Source organism: Apis florea, unplaced genomic scaffold (assembly GCF_048593485.1).
Source record: "Apis florea isolate Af1SG1 unplaced genomic scaffold, ASM4859348v1 contig_2897_pilon, whole genome shotgun sequence".
In the NCBI taxonomy this organism is placed as follows: Eukaryota; Metazoa; Arthropoda; class Insecta; order Hymenoptera; family Apidae; genus Apis; species Apis florea.
The window spans coordinates 2,106,778-2,125,345 of NW_028256665.1; the positions used below are offsets into that span (position 1 = coordinate 2,106,778).

General features: G+C 37.5%; 1 protein-coding gene across 3 annotated transcripts in view; it reads left to right on the forward strand.

The window, feature by feature from the left end:
* The window catches only part of Fas3 (fasciclin 3), a 295,864-nt gene that overhangs the window by 271,239 nt on the left and 6,057 nt on the right, over positions 1 to 18,568 (forward strand). For 2 of the 3 annotated variants that reach the window (XM_086907525.1, XM_086907526.1), the window contains exons 2-7: positions 4,700 to 5,026; positions 5,624 to 5,758; positions 5,882 to 6,070; positions 6,279 to 6,463; positions 8,146 to 8,287; positions 10,266 to 10,379. In XM_086907525.1, coding sequence (XP_086763651.1) covers positions 4,700 to 5,026; positions 5,624 to 5,758; positions 5,882 to 6,070; positions 6,279 to 6,463; positions 8,146 to 8,287; positions 10,266 to 10,379 — 1,092 coding nt within the window. Of the gene's footprint in view, positions 1 to 4,699; positions 5,027 to 5,623; positions 5,759 to 5,881; positions 6,071 to 6,278; positions 6,464 to 8,145; positions 8,288 to 10,265; positions 10,380 to 13,548; positions 13,930 to 18,568 lie in introns of those variants that run through there. The other variant, XM_086907527.1, reaches the window with a different exon arrangement.

Consider the following 18,568-nt stretch of genomic DNA (forward strand, 5'->3'; position numbering starts at 1 on the left):
GATTTAACCTTCGGGCCATGCCCTCCTCTTCGACAATGAAACTCCCTCGTGATTCTCCCCAGTCAACCGCTTCTACTTCTCTTATTCTTTTTTCTTTTTTCTTTTACGATACACATTTCTCTTTGCAAGATTTGGAAAAAAAAAAGGAAACACGTACTTTTGAACGTGTATTTAATACTCTTTTCCTTCCAAAAAAAAAAAAAAGTAGGAAAGAATCGAGACATCGAAGGAAGAAGAAGAAGAAGAAGAAGGTTTAGGTCTAGGAGGAGATACATTGGAAATTTGAATTTGATTCGTAGATCGATCGGTGAGGGTTGCATCAATCTGAGGGGCGCAACTGTCCACAAATCATCGCATCTGTTGCTGCGGTTTTCGAAATACGCGGCCCTCCTCCGCCTGGTAAATGGAGGTGGGCGGAGGTGCTTCAAATTAGATCGCGACGCCACCCACCTAACAAATTGATGGTCGCGAAAATCAAATAGAATTTATGGGCCTGCGATAATTATGGGACGGATAGGTCGAGAACTAACTCGCGTTGAACGAATTCGTTGAATTTTAACCCTCGTTGATATAAAATGATGACAATTCTTGTTACTAAATTACTTTGTACTTTTGAATTGCGTGCGTAATTTTTGAAGCCCCGCTTTTTTTTTTTTTTTTTCTTAACTCACGATTCCACGTAACACGATTGAAAGAGCCACTTTCAGAACTCTCTGTTTTAAGAAAGATTCTCAACAAAAGAAGATACAACGACTCTTCTCCTAAGGATAGGCTGAAAGAGTCTCGAGTGGCTCGACGATTTCTTTTGAAATCGCACCACTATTTCTTCAAAGGGGGAAAGACGGAAAGGGAGATTATCTCGAGGAGATAATAAGCGCGAGGAATGAGTATCGCGCGAAAAGTATATAGATATCGTGATAGGAAAAGAAAAACAAGGAAGCGGGGAGACATCGATGCAGGAACGAGATTATAAAAATGTTTTCAAGTATGCGTATCGAGGTCCAATAGGGATAGAACAATGGAGGAACGGGTTTTGAGAAGGGTTTGTTCTTCGCTCCAACGAGAAAATCGCTTAGCGAATTCCTTCGTTGGACGGGATGAAAGCGCCTTTCTCGTTCGTTCGCGAAACGAGAAAAGATTACAATCGCGAATGAATAGAGACAGGATTTAATCAAGCATTCTAAATAAATCAATCTTAGGGAAACAAAAGTCGCTTTTCGCCGACCTCTTTTAACTTTGTAGAAAAGAGAAAAGGAAAAAATGTCCTTTCCCTTCGATGAAAAGAATATCTTCGTTTCGTCCAATTCTTTCCCTTCGTTGAATATACGAGTCACGTCAAAAAATCAAAGAGCAATCCCAACAGGTATTAATTGTAATTCCAAGAAACGAGGAGGGAAGGAAGAATTGAATACTTGAAAAAGTGTTTACACGATTATTAAATCGATAAAGTTCATCGCTGCATATTAGCCTATACAAACTTAGAAAATTGCCGGGCATAAATTTGCAAAGTCTCAAAACCACCACTCCCTCGCTTATCTTTATCCCTGCCAATCGATCCCTTTCTTCCTTTCGTGTATACGAAACAGGGTGAAGAAAAAGTGAAACGAGCATTGGGCAAAACAAAGTCTCGTGGATGACGAGCAACACACACACACACACACACCCCGTTAAGAAGAGGAGGAGGCCGATACAATTCGTGGCTAGTTATTATTCGATCCGTCAAGCCGAGATGAAATATGATAATCGTTATTCGCGCCACGCCCGGTTTATCGTATCTCCTCGGCCGCCATTATCATAATGGCGTAGCGTGCACGAGATCGGGCCACGTTCGACCCGGCCAAGACTAGGCCGCCCCCCCCAGATTGATGCGGCTTATGATCCCTCGAACGAAATTCGACCTCGTCGTCCTCAAGAGTGCGTACGTCAATTATTATAAATTAGACTTTACGACTTTACGATCTTGAGAATTTGGGGATGATTCGTACTGTTGATGGAACTAAAGAATGGACGGAGGGAAGAGGAATGGAACGAACGGTTGTTTGGACTTTTATATTCAGGATTAATTGCAATATCGCGGATGTGAAATTGAGATTTAAATAATTGTGACACTATTATTCGCTTGCCCTTCTCGTTCTGAAATGATATTGTTTCTATACGTTTCAAGAGTGAGTAAAAAAAAGAAAGTTTCGTTCAAACATTGTGACAAAGATTTAAGCGGGATGTAAAAAAGAATAGGGAGGAAAAATTTCAGAATGGAATTGGTCCGGAATTTTGTTTCGGCGGGTGTAAACAAGACACGCTTGGATTTGGAACAAAAGAAATGATTACATAAGCCGGGGAGAAAGCAATGCAATTCCCTAATTGTCGAGATGTAATTTCACAAGAATCGAGTCAAGGTTTATCGGATTAGGAAGGAGGAGGGGTGAAATTGAGAGCTCGATGGGACGATATAATAAATTCGCCGAGAGGCCGCTGCACCACCACACGCGGTTCCTCATTCGATTCCGCCAACAAACTGCATTACACTCCGCAACGTTCGCGCGGATAATGAACCAATTTTCCTCTAGAATTTAATTTGTTGCAGAACAGTCGCTCGTAAGCCTGTTTCTCGTTTTTCGCGTGCCTCTCGCGAGTAATCGCGGACGCCTGTAACGAACTAACCTGAAATTCGGTTTCCGCGTATAATATGTTCAACCCCTTTTACACTCCGGTCAAGAATATCTATATGTATTACATTTACTCGTACGAAAGAACGGAAAGAAAGAGAAGAGAAAACAAAAAATCCAGAAGAAAGGATCGTCATTTTATCAGGAAAGATTTTAATTATTTTTCGGGCGGATATTCTTCGCCTCTAAATCCGTCGATCCATCGGGATTGACTCGACGATAAAGATAAAAATTGAATTTCGAAAATAAAAGAAAAAAAAGAGAGAGGGGGGGGAGGGGGGAAATTAGATCGCGACGAAGAATGGAAGAATTTTTATTCGAATGATTTCACGAGCGTGACTCACTTTTGTAACGGGAAAATATCGAACCTCGATTTGACAATACAGTTACTAATGGAATATAGTGGTACACGTTCTCACTTCTCGACCAGGAATCCATTCCACCCCCCGCCCTTACCTCTCCCTGTTCGGGGAACTGGTTGCAGGTACAGCTCGATACTTTCCAAGCTTTTTGCGCGGAAACTTTTGTTCATTTACGATACAACCAGACTGTCGGCTACTTCTCGTTATCCGTTACATACCCGGCACAATTACCGGGGGAAAGTTTGGTAAAAAGCGATAGGGGTAGGTTCGAAAGAAAATTCCTCGACTTTCTCCTTTTTTTTTTCTTTTTTTTTTTCGTTGTTGTTGCAGACGAACGATCGAGCTTGACTCGTGGGCCAAATATATAGGGAAAATCTGATTGGAAGGAGAGGAAAGGTAATCTTGCGTTGTTTGATTAGTCGATAAATCGATAGAACGGCGAAACAAACGGTGGAAGCGATTAATTTGAATATGCTGCAATTTCGTGTGTAAGCTTTTATTTAATTTGGGGATTGTTTTCGCGTGGAAATTATTATCGTGAAGCGATATCGAAATGGCAAACGCGCATTATTAAAATGCCTTTTGTAAAAAAAAAAAAAAAATATTCGTTCAATGCGAATTTTTGCGAAATTTCGATACTAATGAAATTTTTTCCTTGTATTTTTTTCCTTCTTTCCGTTCGAAAGTTTCCGCGAGAGTAGAATTTAATCAACTTTCGTATTTGTCTCATAAATCTTAAAACACCGTTCAATCCAGCGCTATAATTGTCTCCCTGTCGCTTCGTGTCGCCACACGTATCCTGGCATGCAGGAATGCAGATTAAAATTCACATTCAACAATGGATTCGAGATAAGCTGGTGTTTCGATACCGCGGAAATTTACGATCCGTATGAAATCGAGGGTGGATTAAAACTAAAGACATTGAAGAATTTTCACAATGTATTCGAAGAATACGAGCCACGAAAGAGAGAGAGAGAGAGAGAGAGAGAGACGAAAGTTTTGAATTTATGATTGTGGGGTAAAGTTGAAGAATTCGAGATGGGGGGGAATTAACAGCGTAAAGAAAGATAGGGTAGAAAGATTCTATAGAGGGAATCAATTCTATGGAGTTGAGGGATAAAGGATGAAATCGTAAAGAAAGAACGTAAAAAGTATGGAATATTTTCGCGCTTTTTATACTTACGCCTCGTTTTACGACTCGTCGCGAATATTTCAAAGTGTTGAAATGTATCCGATATTACGCTTCGTATTACGTATCGCGCATATACGACGACGAATTCGAAGAATTAAAATTAACGTTTTTTCCGGGACAAGGAGGAGCAATTTCAAGGCGCAGTATTAAATCTTCGTCGGCCACGATGATAGTCGATGAAGGGTCGCTTTTACGTCTTCTTGATCGTATTATAACTTACGAGCCCGTTGGAACGAGGCATAACACGCGTCCATAAATTAAACACCTTTCCTCGACCTCGTTCACACAACGACTCATCGCTATTTCGTAGCTCGTACCTTCCTTGTTTACTTGATTAAACCTTGATAAAACCCCTCTCCAACATATATTTCCACGAAATAATTTCACCAATGTGGAGAATTCGTTAAAAGGATAGATAAGATAGAACTTTTAACGATTCCTTCCCTCCCTCTAATTCTTCTTTTCTCGATCTTTTTCAGCATCGAAATCGAACCTAATCGTGGACATCGAGCCAAAACGACCGACGGCCGTTCGATTGGGCGAGAGCCTGCAAATTTTGTGCAGAGTGGGTAGACCGCTTCGGGTGTGCCGTGTCGAGATACCTGGCGAGGAAAGTGGTATAGTGTTGTCGAAGGGACAACCGCCCGAGGACGGTATCGAGTATTACGGAGAGGGGACAGAGGCGGGCCAATGCGGTGTTCGCATAGCTAAGATCAAGGAAAGCCACGACGGGATATTCAAATGCACCCTGACCACAACCGACAGTCGATCGGAGGAGCAGGCATCCATGAGGATCATCGTGGCCAGTGTGTATAATATGTGATAATTTTATCTCTCTTTATCCCACGCGAATAGAAGGACACGATCAATTTTTAATTTGATTCGAACGAGCCGAGTCGTTTTAACGCTCGTAATTAATCGTTTCCAATCGTCGAGATTTCACATTTCCTTTTTGAAATTAATGAGAAAATCGCTGCGAAACTTGGTCACGTTACGAGGAAAGTATATCCCTACGTATATACACGAATGTGAAAAATATAACGTCGTCGTGTCTACGTGTAGAGAATTCGAGAACTAATTAATCTTCGTTAAGAGAATTGCTTACGCGAGAGAGTAGGGTGGTGGTGGTGGTGGTGGTGGTGGTGGTACGCGAAAGGAAATTACTGTTTTCAGATAAAGTCGATAGAGATAAATGACGAAAACGGGCTATGATCGAGAGAGAGAGAGAGATGTTTCGAAACGAATTTAAATAAAGATCTGCAAGTTTTTCCCTTCTCGATGGCGAGAGGATTAACGAGATCCCGGCGCGCTTTTAAAACTCGACTCTTGATGCGAAAATTCAACAGTCCGTTGTTGAGCGCAACCGTTGAGCGAATAATTAATGCTTGGAACTCGATTTACAGAACCGCCGAATAATCCAGAGCTTCACACTAGTCCAGGATCGGATGGAAGAAATATATATAGGAAGGGAGAAAAATTGGAAGTGAGTTGCAGCGCGCCAGGCGGACGACCAGCGGCCAACGTTTCTTTGTTCCTCGGTAATTAGTCGTCCGGGAATTTTTGATCGATAATTCTTCTTCTTCTTCCTCCTCCTCTTCTTCTTTTTTCTTTCTTTCTTTCTAAATACTTATTCGCGTTTCTTCGTTTCGAACGGCGGTCAGACGACGAGCCAATCGGGAACGAGGAAAGGCCTACGATTTACGACTCGAACGTGGACGACAATTCACTGGCCGTGCAAAATGCATCGCGCGCCTTGGACTGGATCGACAATGGGAAAGTTCTTCGATGCGTCGCCGGTCACATTGCCCTCGATCGGCCCAAGGAAACAACTATGCAACTGCAGGTCCACTGTAAGTGATCCGCATGCCTCGAAATCTATATTGAAAATCTTTCTGGAAATAATTTTCTCTCTGATTTCTTTTTTTTCTTTCTTTTTTTTTTTTTTTTTAATTCTCGAGATGAAGTAGAGGAGTAAGGAATATTTGAGGTTTCGAAGGTGGTTTCTTTTTTTTTTTTTTTGAGAAAAAAAGATGAGAAGGAGAAAATTGTTTTTATTAGATCCTCCTCAACCTCAGTCAACGATTGAACGATTTGGATACGTGATTGGACGGCAGGGAATCGTGAACGTGACCGTTTACGCGAATCCTAGGCCGCGTTTTTTATGGCGAGTGAACAATGAGATGATCAACGAGGGACGTCCAGATGAAAGCAATCGACTCGAAACATCGACCGCTGTTGATCTGGTAAATTGTTCGATTAATTCTCTAAACGATTTTAAATTTAATTTGAATAATGATATTATTTATTATAATAATTGGTTGCCTTTCGAGAAACATTACATATTTTACGTCGGTCGCGTATGATCGATCGTAGTTCAGTTAAATAAGTCAAGAAACTGTTACCTTATCTTAACAATTTCTCGTTCCGTTCAATTCATATATTATAAATAATAAAATATTCCTCTACTTGGAAAAATCGATCTAGAAGACTATGAAAATTCTAGCTGATTCAAACGGTGCTCGAGCTGCTTGAATGATAAATTAATATTGAATTTCATCGATGGTGATTAAAAACCTCCCAATGGAAATAAGGAAACAACGTGAAAAATTAATTCGTTGAAAAGGCAAAGGTTGAATTATCGATAGAAAATACGATGAAATAAACATTGAAAACGTAGAATTTGATAGAGAGAGAGAGAGAGAATTTTCTCGTAAAAAGAAAAAAAAAGAAAAAACAAGGAAAGAGTAAATTGGAGAACGGAACGATCGACGATGGGGGGTCGAAATGGAGGAGAATAAAGAGCGAAGGTAATGGAACAAAGATTCTACATTCCAGAGCATCGATTTTCACCTTGTGCACTTAGGCGGTTTTTATACATTCGCGTGACTCGCAAAGTCTTTCCTCTCGCTAATCAAAAAGCTTTAATGAAATTCCACTCGATTCAAATGCTACAATTCGTTCGAGGTGAAATCGTCCGAGATAATACATCGGCCGTGGAAACTTATTTTGCGCACAACAGTTCGAGGGATGAAATGTTCGGAAGAATTAAAAAATTTCCTCCTCTCTCGTTTGAAGAATAAAATTATTCTCGTTGAGTATTTGATATAAGAAATATCTATCTATCCATCTGTCTAAATTTTATTAAAAAAAAAAAAAAAAAGAAATAAAAGATTCGATAAAAAATATCGATAATACAATTCGATATAAAAGAGTTCGAGACACTCGAACCTCTTAATCCAAGGGGGAAGAATTACAATAATAATGGGATTGAAGAGTAACAGTCGTTGCGAAGCGAAACGAAATATCACGATTAAATTTAAAATTCATGGAAATATCGGCTCATGAATTTCGTTCAAATTGAATTTATATATATATATATATATATATATAGTGTAGAGCATCGAGAGATTGAAATGAAAGTGTCACTTAAACGTGAACAGCACTTGACCTCCGGTCATTGGAAAAACGAAGTCGAAAACATTTCGAAACAATGCTCGACAAGTTCGATACCGCGAAAGGCTCTAAATGAGCATCGTTACGGAAGAAACCAATAAAAGGACGGAACGATCCGATCGCTTGCCGAACAGCGTAGCATGAACAGCCCTCAAAAGGCCATCTGGGAACTGGCAATCGAACTGGTATCGATGAATGCGAATCAATTTTCATTGGAAAGGCAATTGATAACGGTGAAACTTGCACTTTTTCTCCTCTCCCTTGTTCTTCCTTTCTTTCTTTTTTACTTTTTTTTTATTTTTATTTTTCCTTTCTTTTTTAACTGTTTAAATAACACATTGATCCAGCGAACGCGTTGCACAAGAATTCTTATACATCCGAGGAATAATAATCGGATTTAAGGTTAAAGACGTGCGTACGGTTTCTTTGATAGGGAATTTTAAACGATGTAAAGGTATTCGTAATCTTGTAGGGAAGAGGAGCGTGGAGCGTAATCCTGACGATCGACAGTGTGCAAAAATCCGACACGGAGAAGGAATATATCTTGGAAGCCCGGAACGGCGAAGGAGCTTACGAATATCGTATCATTTTGTCGACAGCCACAGAACCTGCAGGTAAAACCATTCAGACCCCTCCCCGACTCGATAATCGTAAAATTCACTACTGATCTCACTGTGCACGAAGAGTGTAGCGTGCAAATCACTTTATTTTTTTTCGTTAAAAAAACGAACACCGTAGAAAAAAAAGAAAAAGATAGAAATAGAAATAGAATTTCATTCGCGATGCGATAATTTCAAAAAAAAAAAAAAAAAAAAAAGCAGACTCGTGGAATCGTATATCTCAAAAAAAAAGGAAAAAAAAAATCGGAGACAAAAATATAACGTTATAAACGTTAAAAGGCGACAGGATTAATTTTTTTTTTTTTTTTTTTTTTACACTCGATATTAACGATGATCGAATATCGTCTCGTAATAACGAGAACGAGAATAAAGACTGATTTGAAATTCATTGGTAGCTGTCGATCATTGCTGTTAGTTTTCGCACTTGGCGCGTTCGTCACCAGCATTTCATCCGATCGAGCATACTCCACCAGCTGTCTATCGGTTCACGTCATACTCGTTGTCACTTTCATCCTATCGTACTTTCATCACGTGGTCGTGGCCGTCATTGCGAATACACATCGAATATATTATTATTATTATTATTATTATTATTATTAGAATCATTGTTATCACTTTTTTCTCTCCCTTTTTTCTCTTTTCTCCGTTTTTCTCTCCATCTATCTCATATCCGCTACGTTATTTCTAATCATATCGATTACCTTCACCGCATGCTCTCACCGCAGGGCCGTTCGGTCACTTCTATGGTAAGCTCTCCGAACACATGCACGCACTAGGTAATGTCATTCTTTCAAATTATTATACGTAAGTAGTCGATGTAGTTCTCCTTGCGTCGAGTTCCGTAAAAATAAATAAATAAATAAATAAAGTTTTTCATCTCTTCATATATCGTTTCCCTCGATATTTTCTTCGAAATTTACAATAATACAAAAAAGAAGGCAAAAAGAAAGAAATTGCAAATACTTTTCGACCGGTTTGAAAAATCGAGACGATATTCTCTATACGTATATATTATATATTTTTTGTCAAATATCCAAACGCTATCTGTCTCAAAGCATTATCTCGTTGTTTGTTCAAAGATCGTGCAAAAAGTCGCCGTAAACCGTATCCCGGTTTTTCCGAATTTTTTAAACCGGTGTCATGAATTCGCGCGAAAGTCGGAAAGATAGATTCACGGAAGAATCAAAATGGAACTCCCCGCTACGAGACATTGTTATATATGTATATGTGTGTATGTGTGTGTGTGTGTGTGTGTATGACACGTTTGTTATTGATACTAACTGCAAACATGAATGGCAGATCTGTATTTTTCGAATAAACATGACTAAATTTCTGCTCGATCGCCTCTGACGTGAGTCAACGCTTTTTCCGATATTGAACACAGATTTCGCGCCACCGATTTCTTTGCACGCGTTTCTGCATAAAGAATAATCTAAAATTATTAATCTGTTAAATGTTTAAATGAAAAGCTTCGATCGCTTGTTGATTATTTTTACGATATATATATATATATTTTTTATCTTACAGAAATATGTTCTGCATTCATGGCTCTGCTTCGTATATTTATTACCGATTCAACATTTTTTCAATACAAGACACTATGATTTCCATCATACATATATTCAAGATTAATTAAAATGAAAACGCTAAAGCTTACCTTAATTTCTTGAACGATAGATGCATTCGTGTATAAATAACTGGCGCATGATTTCTAATTCAATATCTTCTCGATTCGATTTTTTCCCAATAATATTTCCAATATTTTTATCTTATAAATGTACGTATATCTTCGTCGTGATATTTGACAATAGACAAAATTACGGCGAGGATATTATTAATTGATAATCGAGGGCATAATCGAGTATCGGTATTTATTATTTATTCAATATTTATTCGATGTGGATGAATTGCAAAAGAAAAAGGGAAGAAAGAAAAAGAAAAAACGTCAATGTGGCTTTCTACGAAATTTCAGGCGTCGATTTAGATGCTGGTTCTATCATCGGAATCGTGGTCGGAGCCCTGGTGCTACTTCTCATCGTTTTCATACTAATTTTTGCCCGTGCGACCGGACGCTGGTGCTTCGCAGGTGAGTGTCACATTTTTCCAATTGATTCGCACTAAAAGTAATTGGAACACGCGATATCCCCTGTCCTTTTTTTTTGGCGATTTTTCGTGTACATTATTACACTTTGATTGATTGACACGATTAAATTGAGAAAATAGGATAAATGAAATAGACGAACGAATTTAAAAAAAAAAAAAAAAAAGGAGAAACGAAAATTAATTTTAATTGGAATCAATCGTTCGATTACTGTATTAATACTGTAATAGATAACTCCATAAGATATTTCGCGATTATATTTACATCAATGGATAGGATATTTAGAGGTACTTTTGTCTTTAAAAAAAAAAAAAAGATATTCGTAATAAAAAATTAGTCATAATACGATGATTTTCAAACGGACAAAATGAGTGGTCGTGCGTGTACGTAGAATGGCGAACGATATCACCCAGTTGTAACTCTTAAAATCGTAAAATTTTAAATGTCTCTTATTTCTTTTACATATCTAAATATTTGTATGTATACAAATGTCTTGTGTGTTGTGCCGCTACCGATAGGACAGCATGCAAGTCGGGCCAAGTAAAGAATAAGGAGAAACAGCAACAATTACCTTGCGATTCCGTACTCTAGGCATGACACTGTCCAGGGGTAAGTCACCTCAGGCAGCAAGAAAAAAAAACCAGAAAAAAAAAACCAAAAAAACAAAAATCCCCATTTTTTTTCAACAAAGCATATTGCTCGTTCCTCGTTTCATCAACAGCTCGCCATTTCTCTCATATTTCCGTGATGTCTGATCATTTTCTTTTTTTTTTTTTTTTTTTTTTTTTTCAATTTAAAATCCTCTTATGATCGTACACCTGGTCTTGGCTAATCGGTGAGAATTAAAAACGGTCGCAACGTTTATCTCTCGAATGCGAATATCTCGATATCGCGGAGGAATGATTTCGAAACGTTGCGAAATGATATTCGCCCGAAATGTGAAACGAACATTTTAATATCTGATAGAACAACCGTGGAGAAGAAATTTAAGAATTTGCAGATATTGAAATTTACGATATAATCTGAAAATTGCTGTATTATACTATTGTCGAATTTTGGTAAATTCTACAGAAATAGAAGTTGTTTTAAAATTTGTTCGAGAACGAGTGAAAGCTCTATCGATTGATTTCTACGAATCTATCATTTTTTTTTCCATTCGTTCGCACGCGATGAATAAAAAAAAAAAAAATGAGAAAAGGAAAACTTCTGGATAACATTTAGCGGAGAGTCAAAGTTCGATTATTCATATCAAAAATCTGGCGTGTAATCGATAACCGCGTGACGAATGAACAAATCGGAATTTCATTGTTCGGAACGATTCGTTTATCGGCCTGTGAAAAACACAAGTATTTTTGACGATGAATATTCATATTTTTTTTTTTTCAAATCATTGTATTCATCCAATCGATTATCTAATGGCAAGATTCCGTTTAAAAAATCCTAGTACAAATAGTAGAATATTTAAATAATAAATCCAGAATGCATATTTTCTTTCTCCAATAATCGTTCTTTGATCCTAAGTTTATTTTTTTTTTTTTCGTCGTTTTATATAAAACTAGTTAGAGAAGGAAACCCTCCACCCCCCTCCCACATTATTTTAATTCGACAAAAATTATTGAGAGAATAAATAAGAAGAATTGTGAAATATTATAAATATTATGAAATTTGGTTTCATTCAATCACGAGCATACATATCTCGATCATTCGTGCATGCACATTGTGCTTAGTCTCAAAGCATGTATTAATACGATGCCTAATTTATGCTCACCCAGTGTTTTTCAAATTCTCTTCTTTCCATCCAAGAAGAAAAAGAAAAAGAAAAAAAATTTAAAGAAGGAAAAAAAGGGAAAGAATTACGACAATTAAAAATTTCCATTAAAAAAAAAAAGTATTTTCCAATGTATTATCCAACTTTTGGATCAGAATTTTATACTTGGTACTCGATTCACGAATGAGAGAAGATCACGGGAAGATCGTTCGATTCGCGATTAAATAGAGAATCGAAGCTGTTTGAAAAACACTGACTCAGGGCACGATTGTAGCGACACGTTGTTCAAGAAATCCCCCGCGGGATTTCTCTAAATTTCAAGACCATCGGGATCGAACGAAAAAAGAAAAAAAGAAAAGAAAAGAAAAGAAAAGAAAAAAGAAAAAAAAAGAGCGAATTTCCTTTGCGACAAGCAACACGACAATCGGCGAAGGCAAGTGTGGTGACATTTGTTCGAATTGAAACCAGACCAGATCCCTTTTATCGATGTGTATTCGATTATCTTTCTTTCAATTTTTTTATTCTCACCAAAATGTGGATTACACTTTTCTCTTTCTTTCCGATTAGAAATAATACGATTAATCACACAATTTATAACGATATTATTTCTCACGATTATTATTAAATGATGATCGTATCAAGCATGCTCGTATCGATTCCCTTTTTTTTATTCTTTGAATTTCAATCCCCTCTGGATTTTCCCTCCACGATTCTCGATGTTGACCTTAGATCATAATTAGATGATTACGTGTTCAAAGTTTATCACGTTTACTTACTCACGTTTATTCACTTGCTTGGATTGAATTATATTTATTATTATTATTATTAGTGCGATGACTTGCCTGTGAATGTTTATTTATGATTATTAACACAGATTTCTAACAATCGATCAGATCGATTTCGTTTGCAAACGCCTGAGCGACGCGTCCTCACGAGGGAACCAAAAGTAATCAAAAATGAACGATACACGTTCGTATTCCAAAATAATCTTCTTTATTTAACGTAAAGAAAATTCTACCAATCTAACGATCATCCGCAGGAAGGGAAGTCCATCGCGTAGCTCGCGCGTTTGCAAATATATCCCAACAAATATATCCCTCGCACTTGATGAAAATCGATCGAAACCAAAAAAAAAAAAAAAAAAAAAGAAAAAAACACGTTAACAACACGAAAACACGGACGACACTAACGCGACAGAGAAAATATTAAATAAAAACGAAACGAAAAAAGAAACAAATACCTCATCCTCGAGGGTAAACGATATTAAACGATAAAAAAGAACTAAACTAAACTAGAATAAAATAAAATAGAGAGGGAGAGAGAGGGAGAGAGAGAGATCCACACACGCACTTTTGCCTTGACCGATCGTGGCGTTGCTTGTTGCAGCGAGGCGTCGGGGCGACGAGGAAGCTGCGAGCGGTGTCGGCGCCGGAAGCGAGGCGCACATCACCCCTGGGGACGAGGACGAAGAGGATCACGACGAGGACCCGCGTATCATCGATGAGAAAATACCGCAGGGCGGCCAGGAGAATCCGATACACGCGAGCACGGAATACGTGAACGGGCGCACCGACGTCAAGGAGGCGAAGAAGGACGAGAAGACGGACACGCCTGTTTAAAAAGAAAAAAAGAAAAGAATCGACCGATCATCGTCGTCGTCGTCGTCGTCGTCGTCGTTTTTCGACGGTCGTTCCTTCTTCTCGCGCGGAAATAAACTGTCACCTCGGTTCGACGATCCTTTTGCAAACCGATCTTTCATCCCGCGAAAAAAAATAATATCTCGTTATTCGTGTATCGTCGTAGATCGAGGTGTTTGGATCGAAATCGTGAAACGGAATGGATTCGAGGGAACGATGCGAAATATTCCAGGAAATGATATTGGTTTTTATAGTATTAATAGACTGAAGTTTTTACTTAGATAACAGTGTTGCGAGATTTTCCTGACGCCATCGATTCGATCCAATTTGCCTTGCGAAACGAACTCCAACTTTCTTCGAACTATTTTCAAAACGCTCGCCCGTTCAATGACGCCGATCATCAACATCCGAGGTTGTAAATGACTAATATTCGTGTATATTCTGCCTTCTTCGCGCGAAAGGGTATTTCAAGGTAATTCTCAAGAGGAAGGTTAACACTTCATCTACATCTCGTCACACGAATCTCGCTATACTTTAGTTTCTTAAGAACGAATCTCTTTCTATTTTTTATTATTATTACTATTATTAATTCTTATTTTTTCCTTTTTCTATCTACAATAATATCGCGTATTTATTTTTACACGCGACAACACGAGTATTAATTGTTACTTTTATCGCCAAATGACGCCAAAACCATAAAGCATATACACGAATATATAGCGTCATCTATGCACACTTGCATTTCCTCGTTTCCTTGTACGATTTTTCCGTCTCTTCGATGGCAGCTGCGTTCGTACGTACACGATTCTCCGCTCGTCAACGATCGGGAAACGATCCCTCGATGCCTCGATTAAAAAGAAAAAAGGAAAAAGGAAAAAAAAAAAAATAATAAAATAACCGCGACAAGCGAAACGTTTTTCGGTCTCCCTGATCGCCGTGTATAACTTTTGTAAATAGGATTTTTTCGCGACGCGACCCCACCGTCGTCCAATCGGCGGTATATTGTTCACCGCCTTTTCTTTCTTCTCGACGAAACAGACACACACACACACACACACACAGACACAAACACATACACACGCGCATATACACATATACGCATCACACGAATGGGAGGGAGGATGGGGATAAATTCGCTTCGATCGAGTCATTTCACACTATATTAAATAATTGTACACAATCAATCACGCGTCGTTGTACCGATCTTGTTAACTTTTCGAGGAGATTTTTTTTCCAACGAAGATGTTTCCTTTTCGAGTTACGCGTTATAGGTTATGAGTTAGGTTATTCACGGTGGCGGCAATAAAGTAAAATTTCAGAAATAAATTTTACAGACTGTACGAAATGGTAGTAAAAAAAGGGACAGTCTGTAACCTATAACTTGTACCTCGTCGATCGTTATTTTGCAAAAAACAACCTTAAAATTTATCGAAAATTTAAAAAAAGATCTAAGAGATTCCTAATATATTCATCCTCGAGAAGTTGATTGGAATCGGAATATCGCTAAGGAATAAATCGTTGTTAGGTAACACGCGTTTGCGAGCTGTCCTCGAATAATTCTATTCTATTCTAAATAAATCATCGAGTTTCCAATGGGAATGAGATAGAGTGTCGTAGGGAACGTGTCGTACGACATAACGTACGCGACGTCTAGTAATTATTATAAAACAAAGTGATTACGACTGCGAAACAGTGGGGACGAGCGGGAAGTTTCTCGGATATTGGAAAAGTTTCACAAGCTTGGCGCGAACAAATCAAACATTTTTGTAGACGAGTTTTTTCTAAAAAAAGAAAAGAAAAAAAAAAGGACGCATCAACGTTGAAGAATAAATGAGAGGGTGGGGGATGGGGAAAATCTAGAGCAAAAGAGTAAAAAAATGAAAATAGGAGAGTAGGATGAATTACGCGTGCACGACGAACAAAAAAAAAAAAAGAATTTCCACGGTTCGATATTCCCTCTTCTCTCGAAAGAGAATCGTCTCTGCGAGTTTGTTTTAAATGTAGATACATACAATTAATATTAGCAGCAAAGGTGTTAGATCGCATCGAGTAGAATTACGTATTCGATAAAAAAAAAAAATAAGAAAAGAAGTGCGACTCGAAGTTTATTTTTCAATTTAAATATTTACTGTTTCATTTTACGGTGATACGATTTTTAACGGTTTCAACGTAAAACACAATTTACAACGATATATATATATATATTTAAATGGTCAAATAAATTTTGTGACTAATTGCACGCGTATACGTATAAAGTCGAACGGATGTTTTTTAATGAATTAAACGCAGAGGATGGAAGTTTTCAACACGCTTCGGCTGAATTTTTCTAAATCCTCTTTTCTTTTTTTTTTTTTTTTTTTTTTTGCAACATATCCCTTTCAACGACGATAGAAGGAATTATCAACCGTGAGAAGAAAACGCTTTACGTGCACGTGCAAAGAGACCTATTAAAAAAATAACGCCGTAACCACGTTCGAAAAAAAAAGGGGGGGAAAGAAACAGAAACGAACACATTCCACGATGTAGCTTTCGTTCTTAGGCGAGCTTTCTTGTTTTTCTTTTTTTTTTTTTTATCCGGTTAACGCGTGCTGACTGACACGTGATCACGTATCTCGCATTTTATAATTTGTAAATGTGATTTTTTTTTTTTTTTCTCTTAGCAGAACAGTATTATTTACGTATTCGAAACGAATAATTCAGTGACACGGAAAGTGGGGGCGTGTTTTGATTCGATTCTTTATTTTTTTCTTTTTCAGAGATAGATATATAAATATACACGCTCTATCTTTTCTACGTATCAATCTCTTTTACACGCTCAATCGATCCAATGATTGTTCAGAATATATAATATTTATAATACTCCTTTTAATATTCGGATGTGTCGCGACTCGATAACTTGACGATCGGATTGTTCACATTTTTTAAGGAAAAATTGATTTGACAATCGTTTGAACTCACGCAGTGGTTTTTAATCCGTTTCTACTAAAGCTTTTTACCGAACGATTCCGTTTTTTTTTTTTTACTAAAGAATTTCCACGAATAGCACAAATATATGTTTAAGATGTTTTTGTAAAAAAAAAAAGAAAAAAAAAGGAAGAAAAAAATGGATATAAAAATTTGTATAAAAATATTTGTTGAAAAATATATAGGCGAATAAAAGTTAAAAGAAAATTCGTTGGCACGTTAGCAGCACTTTAGCCATCATTACACGTATCATGATGTTTCGAGACCGCGGCAAAGACTGAAAACACACATTCCTCTCGACTGTCGAATTTTTCTATGAACAATTTTTTTTTTCTTTTTTTTTTAACCAAAATTTTATACCGTGCAGTCAGTTTCATCGAAGAAAAAAAGAAGGAGAAAAAACCAAAATTCTCAAACGATATGTCTGATTTTAAATGGATGACTTTTGATACTAAACTTTGCGTACGAATCATTCGTAACGATTAATTAGAATTAATACGATGAAAGATGTTCGATATTCGCAAATAGGTTCATTCACAGTCGCGATGTTCTCCGTAAACGATGCGTTGCCTCGTTGTTTCCCCTTTCGTTCGCGAAAGAAACAACATGCGCAAATGTTTTTCCTTTTTCTCGATCGCGAACTTAACTTCGATTTTTCATTATCATTCCCATTTCGACAATAAGTGTTCTTTGTACTTTTCTACGGAATAATCCTTACTTATCCTTAGCCTCGGTCAACAAGAAAAAAAGGGGAAAGAGAGAAAGAGAGAGAGAGAGAGAGAGAGAGAAAAGGAAATGTTCACGAAAAAAATAGAAAAAAAAAAAAAAAAGAAGATGAAAAGGATTTTACGTGTACACGTGCATACACACACACATACACACACATACAGAAAGAAGAAAAAAGTTCACGAACGTAGGTGTCCACGGCGTCGTAAAGATGAATTATTAAAAGAGTAAAGGGGCAAAAATATAAAAAGTAAAAAAAATAAGAAAAAAAAAAAAAGGAAAAAAAAGAAGAAAAGAAAGAAGGGGGAGGGAGGGAGGGAGGGAGGATGAAAAGAAGACGAGAGTACCCTGTATCTGTCACTCGTTGACGAAACATTTCCGAATTCTGCACATACACTCCTTCACTTTTTCCATATGCGATCGTGTTTTCACTTACTAAAGAGGGATCGTCTCGTCCAACGAGTTCTCGTCCAATCCAATTTATAAAAAGTAATAAGAATCAATCACGCCGATTAACGAAAATAAATGAAAAGTAACGAAAATGAAAGAAAGAGGAAAGATTCCGGAGGAACTGGTCGGGCGAAGACGATCGAGAAAAATTACGTGTTGTATATATTAAATATATATATATATATAAAATAAATAAATATATATATATAAATATATTATAAATATTATGGTACGAGATTGAATATAATAGTAACGAATATATATATTATATATATTCTGTGTCGAGGGCACTTGGCTTGCAACTCGTAAATATTAAACTGAATGAACTTATTTATCCACTTGCACTCCAATTGCCGAGCGACCTGTCGTTATCCGTGAATTTTTTGAGAAAAAGACTATTATTGGGCAGAGAGAGTGAGAGTGAGAGTGAGAGTGAGAGCGAGAGTGAGAGTGAGAGTGAAAGTGAAAGAAAGAAAGAGAGAGAAAGAGAGAGAGGGGGAGGGGGGAGGGGAGGGGGGCGAGAGAGTGAGTAATAAGGTTATTATTAATATAACTTAAGCGTGAGTTTTAAAAAAGAATTTCGCGATGGACAAATGAGAGGAGAGAAATACGATCGTCCGGTCGTAAAT